The sequence below is a fragment of the Ranitomeya variabilis genome, chromosome 4 (assembly GCF_051348905.1).
Source record: "Ranitomeya variabilis isolate aRanVar5 chromosome 4, aRanVar5.hap1, whole genome shotgun sequence".
Lineage (NCBI taxonomy): Eukaryota > Metazoa > Chordata > Amphibia > Anura > Dendrobatidae > Ranitomeya > Ranitomeya variabilis.
The window spans coordinates 653,487,896-653,510,276 of record NC_135235.1 but is presented as its reverse complement, the minus strand read 5'-3'; the positions used below and the strand labels follow the sequence as shown (position 1 = coordinate 653,510,276).

The window sequence follows — 22,381 nt, the reverse complement described above, 5'->3', positions numbered from 1 at the left end:
AGAAAGCATTGCTACTGAGATGTTGTCTGTGGTCCCCACCTGCAGAACCACTCCTTTATTGAGTGTGTCTTGATAATTGCCAAAAATTTCCATCTGTTGTCTCTTCCATTTGCACAACAGCATGTGAAATTGATTGTCAACCAGTGTTGCTTCCTAAGTGGACAGTTTGATTTCACAGAAGTTTGATTTTCTTGGAGTTATATTCTGTTGTTTAAGTGTTTCCTTTATATTTTATATATATATATATATATATATATATATATATATATATATATATATATATATAACACATAGAGCCCTCTCTTGTTATCTACAGCACCTTCCCAAACAAATTATCCAGCCAGCACTGTGCCCCCATTAACTAGAATTTCTGCCGCCCGATCAATGTAAATCAATCAGTCTCTGTGACTCTTCCCCCAAATTCTTTTTAACCCTTTCCTGACATGCAACATACATATACTGCTATGCTGGAGCTGCATTCCCTCAAACAGCTGTACAGGTACGGCGGCATGATTGCGCGGCCTCAAGCTGAGTGCTGCGGCGATCGGGTGAGGGTGTCAGCTCTGTATGAGAGCTGACACCCTGCAGCAACTCCCATGATCGGTGCTAGCACCGATCACGGGCATTTAACCCATCTAATGAGAAGAATCAGTTCCCTGCGCAATTCCATCAGGACAATGCGATCGCGTTCCTGATGGTCTCCAAGGAGACTCCTGGCTGCAAGATGGCCGCGGGGTTCTTCAGGTCCAACAGGGAAGGTGGCTTGTGAGCGCCTGCTGAGAGCAGGTGCTGACATGCCCCTTTCCCTGCCTGTCAGATGCTAATGTGACACTCTACAGTGATGTCCCAGGATGGGACAATGTAAAAAAAAGAAAAAAATGTTTTTCCAATAAATATATTCATGTGAATAAAAAAATGAACAATAAAAGTACACATATTTGGTATCACCGCATCCCTGATGACCTGCTCTATACAACTGAACCACTAGTTAACCCCTTCAGTGAACACTGTAAAAAAATAAATAAAAAGAGACAAAAAAACAATGCGATCAAAAAGACAAATGTAAATAAAAATGGTAGCGCTGAAAATTGCATCTTGTCCCACAAAATACAAGCTATAATACAGCTCCATAAGAAAATAAAAATAATAGAAAAATAAAAAAGTTATAGCTATCGGAATAAAGCAATGCAACAATAATTATTTTTCTATAAAATAGTCTTTATTGTGTAAAAGCGCCAAAACATAAAAAAATATATAAATTGGGTATCGCTGTAATCGTACTGAACAGAAGAATAAAGTGGTCTTACAAATTTTACCACACGCGGATTGGTATAAAAAAAACAAAAAGTAATTCCTGAATTGCTTGTTTTTGTTCATTCTGTCTCCCAAAAATCGGAATAGAAACCAATCAAAAAATGTCATGTGCCCAAAAATGGTACTAATAAAAACATCAGCTTGTCCCGCAAAAAAACAAGGCATCACATGACTGTCAGCCGAAATATGAAAAAATTATAGCTCTCAAAGTGTGGTGATGGAAAAACTGGTTTTCGCAATAAAACGAGTCTTTTAGTGTGTGACAGAAGCCAAATATAAAAACCAGCTATAAATCTGGTATCACTGTAATCGCACCGACCCGAAGAATATAGTCGCCTAATCACTTATACCGCACGAGGAACAGTATAGTTTCCAAAATGGTGTCACATGTGGGGGATTTCCACTGTTTAGGCACATCAGGGGCTCTCCAAACGCAACATGGCAGCCACTAATTATTCCAGCATATTTTACATTCAAAAAGTCAACAATCCGCTCCTTCCCTTCCAAGCACTGCTGTGTGCTCAAACAGTAGATTTCCCCCACATATGGGGTATCGGAGTGCTCAGGATAAATTGTGCAACAAATTGTATGGTCCATTTTCTCCTGTTACCCTTGTGAAAGAAAAGTAAATGTTTATTTTTTTCCTTCCACATTCCAAAAATTTCTGTGAAGCACCTGAAGGGTTAATAAACTTTTTTAATGTGGTTTTGAGCACCTTGAGGGGTGCAGTTTTCAGAATGGTGTCACTTTTGGGTATTTTCTGTCATATAGGTCTCTCAAATTCGCTTCAAATGTGAAGTGCTCCCTAAAAAAAATTGGTTTTGCAAATTTTGTTGTAAAAATGAAATATCGCCGGTCAACTTTTAACCCTTATAACTTCCTAAAAAGAAAAATTAGGTTTCAAAGATTGAGCTAATGTAAAGTAGACATATGGGAAATGTTATTTATTAACTATTTTGTGCGATATAACTCTCATTTAAGGGCATAAAAATTAAGTTTGAAAATTGTGAAATTTTCAAAATATTCGTCAAATTTCCATTTTTTTCACAAATAAACGCAAGTCATATCAAATAAATGTTACCACTATCATAAAATACAATATGTCAAGAGAAAACAATCTCAGAAGCAGAGGGATCCATTGAGATATTGGGAGAGATTCATTTTTGGTAATGGGGCGCCCAGGCCGCCTCCCATGTGCTGTGCTGGCATCGATATATTGATGACATTTTATTTCTGTGGGCTGGGACGGTGCATCAGCTCAATGCTTTCATGGAGGATTTAAACCGAAACCCATACAACATTCGCCTTAAGCATGCTGCGGATTGTATGAAAATTAACTTCCTGGACATCGCTCTGGAGGTAGATCCCTCTGGCTGCATGAAACCTACATTGGTTAATGCTTTAATCCACCCTACTTCAGCAAATCATTCAGCTACGATGAGGGCCGTCCCTGTCGGACAGTTCCTCAGGGTGAGACGGATCTGTTCATCAGAACCAAAATTTGAGGCACAGGCTGCTGATTTAAAGACACGTTTTCAAATACGTGGGTACAGTGGTAGATGTATAAAACGTGGATATGATAGGGCCAGAAAGACCCCCCGGAGTGATCTGTTGCACTCACAGAGTCACTCTAAGAGTGACAACAAAGATGGACCTATTAGGTTCATCTCCATGTATAACCATGAGTGGGAATCCGATGCGCCAAATTCTTAAGAAACATTGGGGCATATTGGGTTCCGATCCTTCCCTGGGCACCGCTTTTAAAGGACTTACTGGTTCGGAGTCATTATGTACCAATCTCGAGGAACCCATTTGGGTCCAGAGGCCCTACACCTGGGTCAATACCATGTGGCCATTGTCTTGCCTGTTCCAATGTCCTGCGCTGCTCCACCTTTCAGTCCTCTGATGGTAAGAGAGATTTTAACATCCGCCAACGGATCTCATGTGGCAGTACTGACGTCATATATTACGCCACATGTGGGTGTCCAAAAATTTACATTGGCCTTACCTCAAGGGAGCTGAGGGTGAGAGTGCGGGAGCATGTGCGGGACATTGGCGCAGCCAAGAAAGTGTCTGATCCCTCTGACCTTAAGACTATTCCATGAAAGTTTCATGGTCAGGGGAATCGATGTGTTACATCTTGGTATCGGGGGGTAACAATAAGAAGATCCTGACCCAGATGGAAATCAAATGGATGGTGATTCTGGATACTGTGACCCTGAGGGCTCTTAATGAGACATTGACATTTTCTCCCTTCCTGTGATAAAAATTCCCTATATTGAAGTATTATTATCCATGTATATTCTCTGCTGAGCCATCCTACCCGGCCGGTCAGGTGTTGTGTGTTTTCACTTGTTTTTAGTTGTGGTTTTAAATTGTGTTTTTTTGTTACTCTTCTTTTTTAGAGTGTGTGACCTTTTTTTATATGCTGTACCCATCGGACATTAACACCACATCTGATGTAATGGATACCTTCTGTGATACTGTACCCCGGATGGACCCTTACTACTAACCATATCAGAACACATCAACCAAGAGCATCTGTGATTGTGAAGACGCCTTTTCCAATAGGAAGAACTATGTTATTACCATGGGTGTATTATTTTAAATATTTGTGATCCATGGCTGTGTGCATCCATGGTGTTGCTCGTGGTGTCCGGCGTGCTCCCCGGGCGCGTGCAGTGACGCTGAATGCCTTTTCAGCATATGGCGGGACCTTTCGGGCCCACTGTGCATGCGCCATTGATGCCACTGTGATTGGAGAATTTCTAACATGTGATCAGTCACCTGGGGCTTAAGATGGTCCTGTGCATCCAACACAGTACATTCCCTTGAGAAAGCGAAACGTACGTCGGGACTGCTTCACCTGACCAGGGGGGACACTGTCTTGTTTCTGGGTAAGGACCGATGAGCGATAGGTATATTATATACTTTAACTAAATACATTTTCTCCATGGAATGGTACCTTCCCCTGACACACTGCACTATAGCACTCTTTTTTTCCTTCCCTCTTTCCCTTTCTGGGTAGATTGCGGGGCATGTGCAATTTTGTAATAGACGCTGGTTGCAGCACCTTCATGCCTCAGGTGGGATACATCTTATCAGGTTTTGACACGGTCTTTTGAATTATGATGCACATTTTGATACAAATACATATATAGATACGATTGCCTGACCTACTGCCTTTTTAAACCGTATTGGTGCATTGACATAATAACACTGAATCCATGTGATTGTTTGATATCATGTGCGACTGCATGGTTATACAACTGTAGACCGTGACCTCAATATCTCTTTGTTTCCCTGAATGTGTTTTTTGTATTGTAATGTTTTTTTATACATATATTTTTTGATAGACAAATAAAATTACAAAAAAATGTATATGCACTTATGTACTCCGTGTCCTCCTATTTTGTTATGCAATGTTATGGAGTTGGGGGCTAATTGAAGTGTGATATCCCCCTCCTGCATTTAAAATGCAGCTGGGTTTTGTGTTTACATTAGAAGCATGTGTAGTGCAGAGCAATCCATTAAAAGCCACGCCATCCACAAAATAGCATCAAGCTTCTATTGAAATATAGTCATTTAAAATATATTTAAATAATAATTTATTTAAACTTTAAATATAAGTTTAAAAACTTTAATAAGTTTAAAGTTTTTAGATGAAACCAGTCAGTATCTCAGGTAAACACATATACCTTATTCTTATATTTTTTTATTTTATTTCATAAAATTAGATTTTTGCCGATTTTTAACTCTACTGGCCAACTGATGCTCCTCTCCCCTATCTTCCCTTGTGCCAATCTTTCATTGGCTTTCAATTCCCAAGCAAATTCTGCTTAAATTATTAACAATCACTACAAGATCATCCATAATCTTGCCTCCCGATACCTCCCCACTCGTAATCACAGATCTTCAAAAGATCTTCTTTCCTCTGCCCATGTAAGTTCCTCACATAACTGTCTCAAAGATTTCTCCTGAGGATCCCCCATACTTTGGAACACACTACCTCAGCATATCAGATCTGCCATGATTGAAAATTTCAAATGCAGTATGAAAACTTATCTTATCAGGAAAGCCTACAATAACCTTGATTCCACCCACTCCCACTTAACCTAAGGTCCGTTTCCCTAGTTCTCCATTGCTAAGCTGTAACATCCTACTATTATACAGATTCCCTACAAAATGACTGCTGCATTTCCTGCTGCTTTTATACAGACTATGATAGTCTCCTCTCATTGGCTGTGTTGTACTATGTGATGTGTGGTTGAATGGCATTATGAGGTAACCCACCTGTCAGCGCCTCATATAATGTCATCCTTCTATGATGTATAATATAAGGGTGGCCATTTTAAGCAATTCCCACCATGTGATTTGCAAATTGTTTGAATTTGACAGGTTCAGTGAATGCCTAAAAACTTGAATTAAACTTATATTATATATTAGAGATGAGCAAAATGATTTGCTACAATTCATGTGATCTAGAAGCCAGTAAAGAATAAATGATCAGGTGTCAAATATAGTTTCCACTGGTAATATAGCTCACATGTCAGAGAATGTCCCCAATTGTAATTTCATTTCTAGCCAGTCGGACAGATCTCTGGAACCAGCGAGCGAGGAGAGACCGGGATGTGGTTAGGTGTGGAAGGCAAAAGACAAAGCTGATTCATACATACACTGCTCCGCTTTGTCTGCGTTATACACGCACGACTCCACTCTGCACACATCATACACACATCTCTGTACACATCATACACCCACAGCTCCGCTCCGTACACATCATACACACGGCTCTCCTCCATACTCACACAGCTCTGCTCTGTACACATCATAGACACGACTCTCCTCCGTACACACACAGCTCCGCTCCGTACACATCATAGACACGACTCTCCTCCGTACACACACAGCTCCGCTCCTTACACATGATACACACGGCTCTCCTCCGTACACACACAGCTCTGCTCTGTACACATCATACACACGACTCTCCTCCGTACACACACAGCTCCGCTCCGTACACATCATACACACGGCTCTCCTCCGTACACACACAGCTCTGCTCTGTACACATCATACACACGACTCTCCTCCGTACACACACAGCTCCGCACCGTACACATCATACACACAGCTCTCCTCCATACACACACAGCTCCGCACCGTACACATCATACACACGACTCTCCTCCGTACACACACAGCTCCGCTCCGTACACATCATAGATACGACTCTCCTCCGTACACACACAGCTCCGCTCCGTACACATCATACACACGGCTCTCCTCCGTACACACACAGCTCTGCTCTGTACACATCATAGACACGACTCTCCTCCGTACACACACAGCTCCGCTCCTTACACATCATACACACGGCTCTTCTCCGTACACACACAGCTCTGCTCTGTACACATCATACACACGACTCTCCTCAGTACACACACAGCTCCGCTCCGTACGCATCATACACACGGCTCTCCTCCGTACACCCTGTACACAGACAGCTCTGCTCTGTACATTTCATACACACACAGCTCTGCTCCCTACACATCATACAAATATCTCCATGCATATCTTACACACATAGCTTTGCTTCTTGCTCGGCACTAGTGTTGAGCGATACCTTCCGATACTTGAAAGTATCGGTATCGGATTGTATCGGCCGATATCCGAAAAATATCGGATATCGCCGATACCGATACCAATACAAGTCAATGGGACACAAGTATCGGAAGGTATCCTGGATGGTTCCCAGGGTCTGAAGGAGAGGAAACTCTCCTTCAGGCCCTGGGATCCATATTCATGTGTAAAATAAAGAATAAAAATAAAAAATAGGGATATACTCACCCTCTGACGTGCCCTGGTTGTAACCGCTGCAACCGGCAGCCTCCGTTCCTAAGAATGAGCGAGTGAAGGACCTTCGATGACGTCGCTGCTTGTGATTGGTCGCGTGAGCGGTCACATGAGCGGCCACGCGACCAATCACAAGCGGCGACGTCATCGAAGGTCCTTGACTCCCTGCATTCTTAGGAACGGAGGCAGACGCTTGGACCGGTGAGAGCCGGGGCCGCCGGAGGGGTGAGTATATCCATATTTTTTAATTTTATTCTTTATTTTTTACATGAATATGGATCCCAGGGCCTGAAGGAAAGTGTCCTCTCCTCCAGACCCTGGGAACCATACACTGGGAACTTCCGATTCCGATTTCCGATATCACAAAATATCGGAATTCCGATACCGCAAATATCGGCCGATACCCGATACTTGCGGTATCGGAATGCTCAACACTACTCGGCACACATCATACACACATCTCTGCTTCGTACACATGTTACACACACAGCTCTGCTCTGTACACATCATAAACACACAGCTCTGCTCTGTACACATCATAAACACACAGCTCTGCTCCGCACACATCATACACACATTTTTGCATCTTACATATCATACACACACAGCTCTGCTCCATACACATGTTACACACAGCTCTTATCTGTACATATCATACACACATCTCTGCTCTGTACATATCATACACACACAGCTCTGCTTGTACACGTTACACACACAGCTCTGCTCTGTATACATCATACACACACATCTCTGCTCCATACACACACATCTCTGCTTTGTACATATACACACACAGCTCTGCTCTGTACACATCATACACACATCTCTGCTCTGTACATATCATACACACACAGCTCTGCTCTGTACACATCATACACACATCTCTGCTCTGTACATATCATACACACACAGCTCTGCTCTGTACACATCATACACACATCTCTGCTCTTTACATATCATACACACACAGCTCTGCTCGTACACATTACACACACAGCTCTGTACACATCATACACACATCTCCGTACACATCTTATACACACAGCTCTGCTAAGTACATATCGTACACATATCTCTACTTCGTACATATCATACACACATGGCTCCGCACACATCTCTGTACACATCTTACACAGCTCTGCTCTGTACTTATCATACACACAGCTCTGCTCCATACACATGTTACAAACACAGCTCTGCTCTGTACACTTGTAAGCAGGTACCGGTATGCAGGAACGCAGGGAATGCAGAGCAAGGGTTAATGCAGCGCCCCAGAGTCCTGGTCGTTGCAGTACTGTGGCTCCGCCACTATGGGGAGCTATAGTGCGTCTGATGGCACTGAAGGAGTTCGTCGGATCAGGTATCACAGACACCAATACATTTCACAGTCGGGCCTCCGGGGGGAGCTAAGAGTTCTATTCACTAGGCCACTCCCCACCATAGTGGGTAAACTGGGGGTCAGGCAGGAAGTGAGATGGGAAAGCTGACTGGGTTGGAACCAGGCAACACCTGGTGGCAGAGGGTGTTGTGGGGGAAGATACAGTAGGGTCTCTGTCAGGGGTGGGATCCTGACAGAGGCTTGGCAACTTGAACGAACATAACGGGACCGTGCCTGCTCAGGATAGCGGCGGTGCCCAAGGAAGGACCAGAAGCAAGATAGATTGTGCTGAGTGAGAAACGAGATCAAAGCAATAGGAGAAATACCAGTAGGAGTCGTGCTGTAAGACCGAGGCAACATCCTACTGAGGCGCACTACCGGTGGCCGGAACGCCGAGGGAGTATTACAACATCCAGCTTCAAGCCATACTCTAAACAGCGGCAGGACAGTCAGTCTAAGGCGGGCTGTCTAACTTAAATCACCTATGCAGTCTTGGGGGGCAACTTGTGGAGAGGGGCGACTCTAGGGTCCCGGAAGAGCTCCGAGCCTACCCGTCAAACGGGTGCCGTCCCAACCAGAACATCAGGGAGGGACGGTGGATTAGCAGAACATCATCTAATCGAGTTGTGAGGGAACTTAAGAAACAGACACAACAGTTGTGGGGACTTTCTGTAAGCACAGCAGGGAAGGACCGCAACACATAGCGCTAGAAGGAAGGCACAGATTTCCACCTGCTAAGAGAACTCTGGAGGTGCCATTGGACCGGCCGGACTTGCGCAGCCTGGTTATCCGGATTCCGGACTGAGGACCCAGAGATCTTCAGTAAAGAGGTAAAGAGACTGCAACCTGGTGTCCTTGTTATTTACTGCACCGCACCACTACAGCTTCACCACCATCATCCGTCATACTTATTTACTGTACGCCCCTCGGCAGGGTCACGGACCGGGCCTAGCCACCGTGACGACCCCAGAGCAGAGACTCAGAGGCCCGGTACCGGGTACCCCTCGGCCCTGCGGCGGTGGGGGGCGCTACAAACTTGGCGTCACGAACAGGATCTACTTAAGCCTGAAGAATCAGGTCATGTGTGCCTTGGAACTGTGATTTACTGTGCTTGGACTGTATTTTATTGCAAAGACTGTGGATTGTCTCTTGCCGCCAAAAGTTCGCGCCAAAACCGCCGCCATTACAGCGCTAAGGAGAGCGCAGGAGAAGAAGAAGGGCGTGGAAGTGGGCGTGAACAAGCTGAAGAGCGCGAAAGACAATGGCCGCCCAGTCTAAATATCTCGGCCCCTTGAGGACGTGTCCGTCAGCAGCCAAGATCCGCCTCCTGATCCTCAATGGTGGGCAGAGACAAAGAAAACGAAACCGCCCACGAAGGAGAGAGCGGGAAAAGGACCAGGAAGAAGAAGTGAGCGACATGGAGGACGCCATGGCGAGCCACCCGGAGCCGGAGCGTGGGGTTGGAGCAGAGGACTCCCCCAGCCACCCGGAGAGGCACCGCAACCAGGCCTCCACCGCTGATGCTGAATTCCTGCAGGCTGGAGTGGATGAGCTCAGCGACCGACCCCGGCGGACGCAGCTGAGCACTGAGGCCGGGTGGAAGAAGGCCATCATCAGGAGCCTCACCAGACATCTGTCGGCAGCCTCATCTGGTCCGGAGCAGGAAAGAAGTCCCAGCGCTCCGAAGCTGGAAAGCAAGGCCCTGCCGGAAAGCGAGATGCTGCGAGCAGAGATGACAACGTCGCAGCACAAGGCCCCGCAACCAGCGTTCCAGACCCCAGCGGAGACGGAGCAGATCGGCACCGGAGGGACCGCATCTGAAGCAGGTATGAAGGACGACCCTGCCCTGACGACCGACACCACTCCAGTGACTGCTAGTGCCGCAACTGCTGACTCCATCCCAGTGACTGATCTTGCAGCAGCCGCTACCTCTGCTGCAGCAAATGCCCATACTCAAGCTGCGCGGACCTCCATCGCTGCGCCCGATTTAACAGTACATGCAAGACGGATTAACGGCGTTTGTCCAGCACTGGGTGTAACCCTGGACCTCACTTTTCCCAGGCCAGGAAGGGTTAAGTGCCAGGTGCAGCCCTGGAAGCCGTCCAACTAAACCTCGGAAACCTGAAACTGTACATAGTTAACTGTTTGTTTCCCTGCTTTTTGCTGCTTTAAACCCGACTAGGGTTAACTCTTAAAGGGATCCCTTTGTTTACCCGGGATCCCTTCCTCTGCTTTTGCTTTTGTTTCCTGTTTCCTCATTGTTGAAAAGAACTGCTGAATCATGAACAGTGCATGATACAAACTGCTTGTAAATAGTTTGCACCTTCTTAAAGGGGCTTCTTAATGGTTTTACTTAACAAGAGACTCTTTGCGAAGATACCGCACCGGAGCCTTTGCTGAGTATGGACTGGTAGCTTGAGAAGATGTGCTACCTCATAAAGACTTGGTCCCCTCTTAAAGGGGATGTTCATTTGTTGCACTTAAATGGTGATATTGCTTTAAGACAGGTGGCAATAATGTTTTGATGAAAGAAAGTGATGATAATGTTTACATGAGAAAGTTATATGTATCCAACTAGTTAATTGTAAAGAAATGCTGATAATGTTCCCTGAAAGAAAGTAAGAGCTAGAAGAAGGATGCAGTAGGCCCGTAGGGGTAGACGTAGTGTCCAGCATACATGTCAGTAAGAAGATAATGAGAAGGTTTAATGTTATATAGAAAATGTTTGATAATGTTGATAGACAACGAGGATAGAAGGTGAACCCTGAGTCCTCTTAGGAGCCATATAGAGATGGCTCAGTGCTCTTAAACTGAAAGTAATGTTATGTTCTATACTGTGTATAGTAGTTGAAAAGACAGAAGGCTCGGGCTGAAAGGAGCGGTCCTGTGAGAAAGGAGAGGCAGTAGGTCTGGTGCCGTTAGGACAGGCGGTCCTGCAAATTTAAAGTAGGAGAATGAAAAAGTTAAATTGCCTTATAATGTGATTATAGGAAGGTCTTTAGTGGATTCAGAGTGTATGTCCTTAAAGGCAATGTTAAATTATTGTTCAATAATTTTGCACTTAGTAGAATACCCGGTTGGGTAAAAGCAAGTTATTTATGGCATGTTGCTATGACATTTAACCATGTTTGTAACGTTCAAGCGTCCTCACCTCCCATAAAGGGAAGCTCTGTTTAAATATGCTTATTGTTATTGCACTCAACAAAACTGTATGTCTTTTTGCTAACTTGTATTGTTGTTTTCTTCTCAGTCCCGGAGTACTGTGTTTAACCAGGGGGGAGTGCAGCGCCCCAGAGTCCTGGTCGTTGCAGTACTGTGGCTCCGCCACTATGGGGAGCTATGGTGCGTCTGATGGCACTGAAGGAGTTCGTCGGATCAGGTATCACAGACACCAATACATTTCACAGTCGGGCCTCCGGGGGGAGCTAAGGGTTCTATTCACTAGGCCACTCCCCACCATAGTGGGTAAACTGGGGGTCAGGCAGGAAGTGAGATGGGAAAGCTGACTGGGTTGGAACCAGGCAACACCTGGTGGCAGAGGGTGTTGTGGGGGAAGATACAGTAGGGTCTCTGTCAGGGGTGGGATCCTGACAGAGGCTTGGCAACTTGAACGAACGTAACGGGACCGTGCCTGCTCAGGATAGCGGCGGTGCCCAAGGAAGGACCAGAAGCGAGATAGATTGTGCTGAGTGAGAAACGAGATCAAAGCAATAGGAGAAATACCAGTAGGAGTCGTGCTGTAAGACCGAGGCAACATCCTACTGAGGCGCACTACCGGTGGCCGGAACGCCGAGGGAGTATTACAACATCCAGCTTCAAGCCATACTCTAAACAGCGGCAGGACAGTCAGTCTAAGGCGGGCTGTCTAACTTAAATCACCTATGCAGTCTTGGGGGGCAACTTGTGGAGAGGGGCGACTCTAGGGTCCCGGAAGAGCTCCGAGCCTACCCGTCAAACGGGTGCCGTCCCAACCAGAACATCAGGGAGGGACGGAGGATTAGCAGAACATCATCTAATCGAGTTGTGAGGGAACTTAAGAAACAGACACAACAGTTGTGGGGACTTTCTGTAAGCACAGCAGGGAAGGACCGCAACACATAGCGCTGGAAGGAAGGCACAGATTTCCACCTGCTAAGGGAACTCTGGAGGTGCCATTGGACCGGCCGGACTTGCGCAGCCTGGTTATCCGGATTCCGGACTGAGGACCCAGAGATCTTCAGTAAAGAGGTAAAGAGACTGCAACCTGGTGTCCTTGTTATTTACTGCACCGCACCACTACAGCTTCACCACCATCATCCGTCATACTTATTTACTGTACGCCCCTCGGCAGGGTCACGGACCGGGCCTAGCCACCGTGACGACCCCAGAGCAGAGACTCAGAGGCCCGGTACCGGGTACCCCTCGGCCCTGCGGCGGTGGGGGGCGCTACATTAACAATTATGCAATTTAATTATAACAATAGGGAAAACTCCATGCAGGGAGACAACAGGTAATTAACAAATGGGATTGCAATATAACACAACAATCTTGTTGTTAAAGGGAACCTGTCACCCCCAAAATCGAAGATGAGCTAAGCCCACCAGCATCAGGGGCTTATCTACAGCATTCTGTAATGCTGTAGATAAGCCCCCGATGTAACCTGAAAGATGAGAAAAAGAGGTTAGATTATACTCACCCAGCGGCGGTCCCACTGCGGTCCGGTCCAAAGGGCGTCGCGGTCCGGTCCGGGGCCTCCTATCTTCATAGGATGACGTCGTCTTCTTGTCTTGATGCTGCGGCTCCGGCACAGGTGTACTTTGTCTGCCCTGTTGAGGGCAGAGCAAAGTACTGCAGTGCGCAGGCGCCGGGCCTCTCTGACCTTTCCCGGCGCCTGCGCACTGCAGTACTTTGCTCTCCCCTCAACAGGGCAGACAAAGTATGCCTGCGCCGGAGCTGCGGCGTGAATACAAGAAGAGGACGTCATCGTAAGAAGATGGGAGGCCCCGGACCGGACCGCGATGCCCATCGGACCGGACCGCAGCGGGACCGCCCCTTTGAGAGTATAATCTAACCTCTTTTTCTCCTCTTTCAGGTTACATCGGGGGCTTATCTACAGCATTACAGAATGCTGTAGATAATCCCCTGATGCTGGTGGGCTTAGCTCATCTTTGATTTTAGGGTGACAGGTTCCCTTTAAACTTATCATGACTCCAATGTTCCTCAGCCGCATGTAGTCCGATGGGGGTTATAGTACCAGCAATCGGTATCGAGTCTTCAGGCGTTACCCACCAGCATACGAACAAGCTTCTGGTGGCAACAGGCAGTCTCCAGTTTTACCGTTGAGCCCCTAGTCCGTTACTCTGTAGAGTCGATGGTGGTAACACCGTGGAAGTCTCTACCCGATGCGTGATCCACCGCACGCCTGTCCACATGGGGGAATACAGCTCACGATCTGGCACCTGGCACCCGCTCCTCACTGCGAGCACCTCACACTGTCTGGCTGTGCGCCCGACGCTCTCCGTGCTCCCTGTTCCTGTGGGGCCCTCGGGTAATATCGGACGGGTCTCAGCTCCGCATTCCCTCTGTGTCTGCAGAGCGCGGCGCACACCTGTCTATACTCTCTGCCTGCGGGAAACTTCTGACTCTTCCCGCGCTTCCTGCTCTCTCCTCCCCTACTCACCACGCCCCTTCTCACCAGGTCATGGGTCCTGTCCGGTTCCCCATCCTTTCCCCCGGCAACACTGGACGCAGCCCTGACAGTTCCAGACCCAGCATCACACATGTACCTGCACCCCGGTCCTCCTCCTCACACACATCTCCATACATATCTTACCCACACAGCTCTGCTTCGCACACATCATACACACGGGGCTCCGCACTGTACACGTTACACACACACACAGATCTACTCTCTACACATTATACACATATTTCTACTCTGTACATATCTTACACACACAGCTCTGCTCTGCACACATCATACACACATCTCCATACATATCTTTCACACACAGCTCTGCACACTTCATACACACACAGCTCTGCTCCATACATATCATACACACACTACTCTGTACACATCATAGACATATCTATGCTCCACACAAATCATACACACAGCTCTGCTCCGCACACATCATACACAGCTCCACTTTTTACACATCACATATGCCTATCTCTGCTCCAGGGGAAGACACTAAAAGCTTGAGGCCCCTTTGCAATAAATGTGTTTGGGCCCCCCTCCTCAACCAAGCTATAAATATATATATATATCTATATAATATATCCTCTTCTCATTATGTATATCTAGTATATCTATATCTCTTATTACACTGGTCCCTCTCGTTATGTACAGCTCTGTCCCTTACATATCGGATTCTCATTATTTTTTGTTTTTATTACATACCGTCTTTTCTTGTTAGATATAAAATTAAGTGTCGGCTGATGGAGCATGGGAAAGCTTCTCTAATGGAGCTGGCTGATGAACTGGTCTTCTGGTCAGAAGCTGCTCCATCAGCAGTCATTATGTATATAACAAGAGAGGGGACTATGTAATAAAAGAGGGCACTGTGACTAATAAAAATAATGAGAATACGTTATCTAAGTGATGGCGCTGTACATAACAAGAGATAGTACTATTAGTGATGAGCGAATATGCTTGCATAACATCTTATCCGAGCATGCTTGGGTGTTATTCGAGTATCTGGGAGTCCCCCATCCAAGTAAATATGTCCCCATCCTGGTACACAGTGGCATGTACGGTAAAAGTTTGGGTTGGCAAGACAACCAGAGGTCTCCTGCAGACCTCTATGGTTGTCATTGCCAGATTTCTATGAGCGCCACCCTGTGGTCGGCACTCATAGCAAGTGAGTAATTCTGCTACATACAGGTGATCTGATCATCTACAGTATGTAGCAGAGCCAATCGGGATATGGCAGCTTCTAGCCTCCCATGGAGACTATTGAAGCATGCCAAAAGTAAAGAAAAATTAAAAAAATATTAAAGAAAAATATAAAAAAAGTTAATCACCCCCCTTTCACCCCATTAAAAAAATAAAAAATAAATAAAATCAAATCAAACCTGCACATACTTGGTATCGCCGCATTCAGAGTCGCCCAATCTATCAATAAAAAAAGGATTAACCTGATCGCTAAACAGCGTAGCGAGAAAAAAATCAAAACGCCAGAATTACGTTTTTTTTACTTGCCGTGACATTGCATTAAAATGCTGTACCTAGTGATGAGCGAGTATACTCGTTACTCGAGATTTCTCGAGCATGCTCGGGGGTCCTCCGAGTATTTTTTAGTGCTCGGAGATTTAGTTTTTCTTGCCGCAGCTGAACGATTTACATCTGTTAGCCAGCTTGATTACATGTGGGGATTTGCTAGCAACCAGGCAACCCCCACATGTCACTAGCTATAACGAATGGTCAAAAGATTGTATCTGCACCAAAATGATATCATTAAAAACGTCAGCTCGACACACAAAAAATAAGCCCTCACCCAACCCCAGACCACGGAAAATAGAGAAGCTACGGGTATCGGAAAATTGCGGGGGTTTCTTTTAACAAAGTTTGGAATTTTCTTACCACTTAGATAAAAGAGAACCTAGATATGTTTGGTGTCTATGAACTTGTAATGATCTGGAGAATCATAATGGCAGGTCAGGTTTAGCATTTAATGAACCCAGCAAAAAAAACAAATAAACAAAAAGCAATTGTAGCATTGCACTTTTTTTGCAATTTCACCACACTTGGAATTTTTTTCCCATTTCCAGTACATGACATGGTAAAACCAATGGTGTTGTTCAAAAGTACAACTCGTCCCGCAAAAAATGAGCCCTCACATGGCCATATTGACTGAAAAATAAAAAAGTTATGGCTCTGGGAAGGAGGGGAGCGAAAAACGAGAACGTAAAAACAAAAATACCTCAGGGATAAGGGGCTAAGCAAAAAAAAAAAATAAAATCTTTTACATTTGAAAAATTGCAAAATGGAAAATGGTCCCCCCCAGTCACATCATACACACACACATCTCTGCTCTGCTCCTTGCACGCTGCGAGTCCTTTGACTCCTCCCTTGCATGGGACTGATCACATGACTGTGACCTCATCCCAGGTCCTGTGCGCACAGAGCAGCCATATATGTGGTGTGCGGCTCTGCAGGTGGAGGTAGGTGCTGGAGATTCCCCATTACTGGGCGGGGGCAGGGGGCAGTAACCCCTCCATCCCCGGAGATAGTGCCCCCAGCTCTGCCATGTGTATATGTACAGTAATAGGACGCTGGCTGTGCTCCTGTATACAGGGGAGGGCGCTCTGGTTTGGGGACAGATGACGCTTTCTCTCTGGGGTGGAGATTACAGGGAATGGAAATGTCAAGTTTTTATATTCATAGAAAAATGTAAAAAAAAATAACATTGACCTCTATCCATGATACCAGTAGAGCCCCTGCCTTTGAGTTAGGGCTTATTCACGTCAGTATTTTGCTTCAGTGTTTGTATGTCAAAACCGAGAGTATAGCTAAAAAGTGATGAAAAAGTGGGCATAGGGCATCACCCGTGCAATAAACGCTGTAGATACTGTAGTATTGCTCAGGCACACCTCCCGTGCAGCTATAGATACCCGATGCTGCTCCGTATGCTGGAAAAAAACAGCAGTAAATGCAATAATAGAAGGAGATAAACAGATAATTCTGCTGCACTGCTGATCACGAATATATCCAATGGCGATGACGGTGTTAAACACAGAGCAGGTTTATTCATTTCCGCATTTCAGAGTAAGGCCGGCGTCACACTGGCGTTTTAAACGGCCGAGTGCAATGCGATTAAAAAAATCGCATTGCACTCGGACAAATGTTAACATATGGGGCAGCTCCCAGCAGCCGACTTTTTGTCGGCCGTTTTCTTCGGTCCAAGACAATCGCAGCATGCTGCGATTGTCTCGGACCAAGGAAAACTCTTGGCTCACTCGCACCCATATGAGCCTATGGGTGCGAGTGAGACAACGCACATCACTTGGATATCATCCGAGTGATGTGCGTTATAAGCGGACCCCAGCAATGGAGATGGACAAATTCATTTCTCCACCTCCTCCGCAGCTGTGCTCCGATCCTCCCTGTGCGAGACAATCAGAGCACAGACGCATGACACTCGGCTCCTGCTCTGCTGCGAGCAGGAGCCGAGTGTCATTAGCATATCGCATCCGATGCTCTCACATCGGATGCAATAGGCTAGTGTGACGCCGGCCTTAAACAAACTCCTTCATCAGGAAAAACTGCAACATTCAGAACAGAAATAAGGATTTCTTATGGTTTCCTCTAAAAACAAGCAATTAAAGCAGGGGTGGGCAATTACTGCATATACTCGAGTATAAGCCGACCCCCCTAATTTTGCCACAAAAAACTGGGAAAACTTAATGACTTGAGTATAAGCCTAGGGTGGGAAATGCAGCAGCTACCGGTAAATGTCAAAAGTAAAAATAGATACCAATAAAAGTAAAATTAATTGAGACATCAGTAGGTTAAGTGTTTTTGAATATCCATATTGAATCAGGAGCCCCATATAATGCTCCATGCAGTTTATGATGGCCCCATAAGATGTTCCATATTAAAATATGCCCCATATAATCCTGCATAAAGGTTAATAATGGCCCCATAAAATGCTCCATAGACACATTTGCCCAATATAATGCTGCACAAATGCTAATTATGGCCCCATAAGATGCTCCATAAAGATATTTGCCCCATATAGTGCTGCACAAACCTTGATTATGGCCTTATAAGATGCTCCATACAGACACTTGCCCTATATACTGTAGTGCTCTACAAACGTTAATTATGGCCCCATACAGACACTTGCCCCATATAGTGCTGCACAAACTTTATGGCCCCATATAGTGCTGCACAAACGTTATGGCCCCATATAGTGCTGCACAAACATTATGGCCCCATATAGTGCTGCACAAACGTTATGGCCCCATATAGTGCTGCACAAACGTTATGGCCCCATATAGTGCTGCACAAACGTTATGGCCCCATATAGTGCTGCACAAACGTTATGGCCCCATATAGTGCTGCACAAACGTTATGGCCCCATATAGTGCTGCACAAACGTTATGGCCCCATATAGTGCTGCACAAACGTTATGGCCCCATATAGTGCTGCACAAACGTTATGGCCCCATAAAGTGCTGCACAAACGTTATGGCCCCATATAGTGCTGCACAAACGTTATGGCCCCATATAGTGCTGCACAAACGTTATGGCCCCATATAGTGCTGCACAAACGTTATGGCCCCGTATAGTGCTGCACAAACGTTATGGCCCCATATAGTGCTGCACAAACGTTATGGCCCCATAAAGTGCTGCACAAACGTTATGGCCCCATATAGTGCTGCACAAACGTTATGGCCCCATATAGTGCTGCACAAACGTTATGGCCCCATATAGTGCTGCACAAACGTTATGGCCCCATATAGTGCTGCACAAACGTTATGACCCCATAGATGCCCCATAGAGATATTTGCCCCATTTGCTGCGATAAAAAAAAAAAATCACATACTCACCTCTCCGTCGGTCAGGCCCCCGGCACTTTCAATAGTCACCCACACCTCGTTCCGGTGCCACTCCATGTTCAGCACCGACATTCAGCAGAGGGCACACACTAACTACGTCACCGCTCCCTCTGACCTGAGCGTCACTGCTGAAGACAGATCGGCGCCCGGAACGAGGAAAGGTGACTATCGCGCAGCGCTGCGCTCCCCTCCCTGTATACTCACCTGGTCCTGGCGCTGTGCAGTCCCTACTTCCCCAACGCCACAGCTTCTAACTGTACTGAGCCGTCACTGTTACCGCTCAATACAGTAATTAATATGCGGCTCCACCCCTATGGGAGGTGGAGCCGCATATTAATTTACTGTAATGAGCGGTACCATGTGACCACTCAGTACAGGAAGAAGCTGAAGCTGCTGCTGCCGGCGCCGGGGAAGCCAGGGACCTGCAGGGACCGCGCCTGGACTAGGTGAGTATTTTTAGACAGCCCCCCCTCCCCTGCCGACCCCTGGGTATGACTCAAGTATAAGCCGAGAGGGGGACTTTCAGCCCAAAAAAGTGGGCTGAAAATCTCGGCTTATACTCGAGTATATACGGTAATTTTCACGAGGGACCACATGAAAGACAATGACTCTTGAAGAGGTGCCAAACCAATAAGCTGAAATTAATTCTGCTCCATATTAGCATATTAATATTTTTATTTGACAGTGTTCCTTAAGGGGTTAAAAAGCTACTCACTAGCTGTGTGTCCATGTTTGGGACTGGTCTTGCTCAGCCCTTACACAGGATGTCACTATGATGCAGGGTAAGGTTTTATTAGAGGTTAGGACCATCGCGAATTTGGGTACACCTTGATGTTGGTGGGATGGCTTTTACCCTTTGTTTTTTATTTAATCAAAAGCGGTATTCACTAAGTACACGATGTAATTTATATGCACTATTGCTTTTACTTATTTACAGCAGGGAATTTGTTTATTTTGTTTCTATCTTGGGTTTTGTCTGTTTGATGGCCGGTGTGAACATGCTCCTATTTTTCATGCATAGCCAACTTTTACTCCAGTTAATTTTGTTTTTTCGGTTTAACTTGAAGCAGTTTTGCCCTGAAGAATGGGCAAAATCCTTGTGGCAAGATGTGGAAAGCTCACAGAGACTTATCCAGAGAGACTTGCAGCTGTTTTGTGGCAAAAGTAGGATCTACAAAGTACTGACTTTAGGGGGTTGAATAGTTATGTACACTGAAGTTTTCAGCTATTTTGTCCTATTTGTTGTTTACTTCACAATAAAAAGAAAATGATGGTCTGGCCGGCAGCTCTCCCGAACCGAGAATGATAGCTTCATATATTTCTGTGCAGCTGTTACGTTTGGGGGCGGCAGGAGAGATGGCCAAGTACTGAGATCCGATCTCGTTACGATTTATATGGCCGTCTGACTGCACCCTAAGTTTCAGCTGTTAATAGGTTGTTTAAACTTTAGTAAGGGCAATTTCAGTAGAGGGAAAATAATAGAAATCAGGTTGTAAATGGAAGAAGGGAGTTATCTGAGAGATAGAGGATCAGCCCAGAGTGGACTAAGCTTGTTGGAGTTTAGAGATGAGGGGAAGATTAGAGACCAGTCTGTAGTTAGCAGTGCAATTCTGGTAGAGGGATTTTTTTTTAAGCAAAGAGGTTATGACTGCTTGTTTGAAGGAGGAGGGAAAGATACTGGAAGAGAGGGGTTACATATTTTAGTAGGTGGGCATATAGGCAAGCGGCGCTCAAGGAGATGTGATGGAATACTCTTAGTGCAGGTTGTAGAGCAAGAAGAAGCAAGGAGCCCAGTAACTTTTTTTGTGAGAGGTTTGAAGATGGAGAGTGAACTTGAGGTGTGGGAAGGATTTGGATCCAAGCTGTAAGGGGATATAATAGAGGGTATAGTCAATCACCTTATACATCCATCCCAACATTCACGCTATTGTCTCCATTATTTATCAGTTCTATTATGTTCTTTCCCTTTTAATGATCGGCAACAGATGTGAGCATGCGCTCCCCGGGTTCTGAATATTCCCGGCGTTGGCGTCCCTATGTTGCTAGGGCGATCCGTCATGTGACGAGTCAGCTGGCTCATCGCATGGTTGGTGATGCCCCCGCTGAATTACACGGCCGCTGGGCTGACTTATGGTTCCTGACGGGTGTCATGCTCCGCACATGTTTGCCTCATCGATCATTGATTACAGTGGGTACTTAAACCCACCAGCCCCCACACGCACTGTACCCCCTGACGATTGGGATTTAATTGGTTGTAAGCCATAATCATCAACATTAACAGAAATATACACTTGAAATAGATCACTCTATCTGTAATGACTCTATATAATGAGTTTCACTTTTTTATGTATTGAAGAACTGAAATAAATTAGCACCTGTATATATGCCCTCCTCATTAGACCTATATCAACACCAAGTACTATATACAGGAATACAACTCATGCTTTTTTTATGATTAATAGCACGGTTGCACTTTTACTAACTTTAATCTCTATTTAGGATTGATACTATTCCCTCAATACACATCTTTTTCCATTTTGTGCTGTCTATTATGTAATTTTATTGTATGTGTGCACCTCTGTGCTACCACTTGCCCTCATACTTGTTTTCAATAAAGGATATTTTTATCATTATTTCTCTATCCCTTTACTTTAAACCTACAGCCTAACCTCCTCATTTTTTTCCCCTTTTTTTTTGGTTTTCTATTTGATCCGAGTGGTTCACAGTCTCATCCGTACTGACACCGTTGATTAATTTTTAATGGTTGTGGATTTCTAGGTGTCACTTTTGTTCCTTGTACATGTATGTTTTGTTTTTTGGTCTGTAGTAATCTACAAGTACACCCATACTTCTGTAAAGATCCTTATATACAAGTAACTTTCCTAGTTTTACTCCTCCTAGAATGATGTCCTTTCTTATGGTTTTTGCCTATGTGCATAACTTTACATATCTTCACATTGAAATTAATGTGACAAATAGATGCCTAAACACTCAGTTTTTCCAAATCAGCCTGTAAGTTATGTACATTTGTAACAAGGTGGAACGGGGTGGTAGTCCTAGCCGAGTCACTTAAAACTACAGTCGAAGAACAGAGTCCACTGTGCATACAGTCAGCAATCACCCCGGCCCTTTGTACATGAAATTGACAGGACAGATATAACCCAGATGAATTACCTCTTCTCCACAGTCGTTACAGCACAAGCAAACAATATCCAGGGACTCAGTTAAAATCCAACAGGGATAACATTTTATTGAACGCGTAGGGGAGGTAGTAATAAGTAGA

At 45.4% G+C, this 22,381-nt stretch overlaps 1 protein-coding gene across 1 annotated transcript in view; it reads left to right on the top strand.

Annotated features, from left to right (window-relative positions):
* LOC143767048 (uncharacterized) overlaps nt 1-22,381 on the top strand; it is a 35,164-nt gene that overhangs the window by 5,446 nt on the left and 7,337 nt on the right. The window contains exons 7-9 of the mRNA XM_077255069.1: nt 2,735-2,869; nt 3,720-3,775; nt 20,166-20,276. Coding sequence (XP_077111184.1) covers nt 2,735-2,869; nt 3,720-3,775; nt 20,166-20,276 — 302 coding nt within the window. The remainder of the gene's footprint in view (nt 1-2,734; nt 2,870-3,719; nt 3,776-20,165; nt 20,277-22,381) is intronic.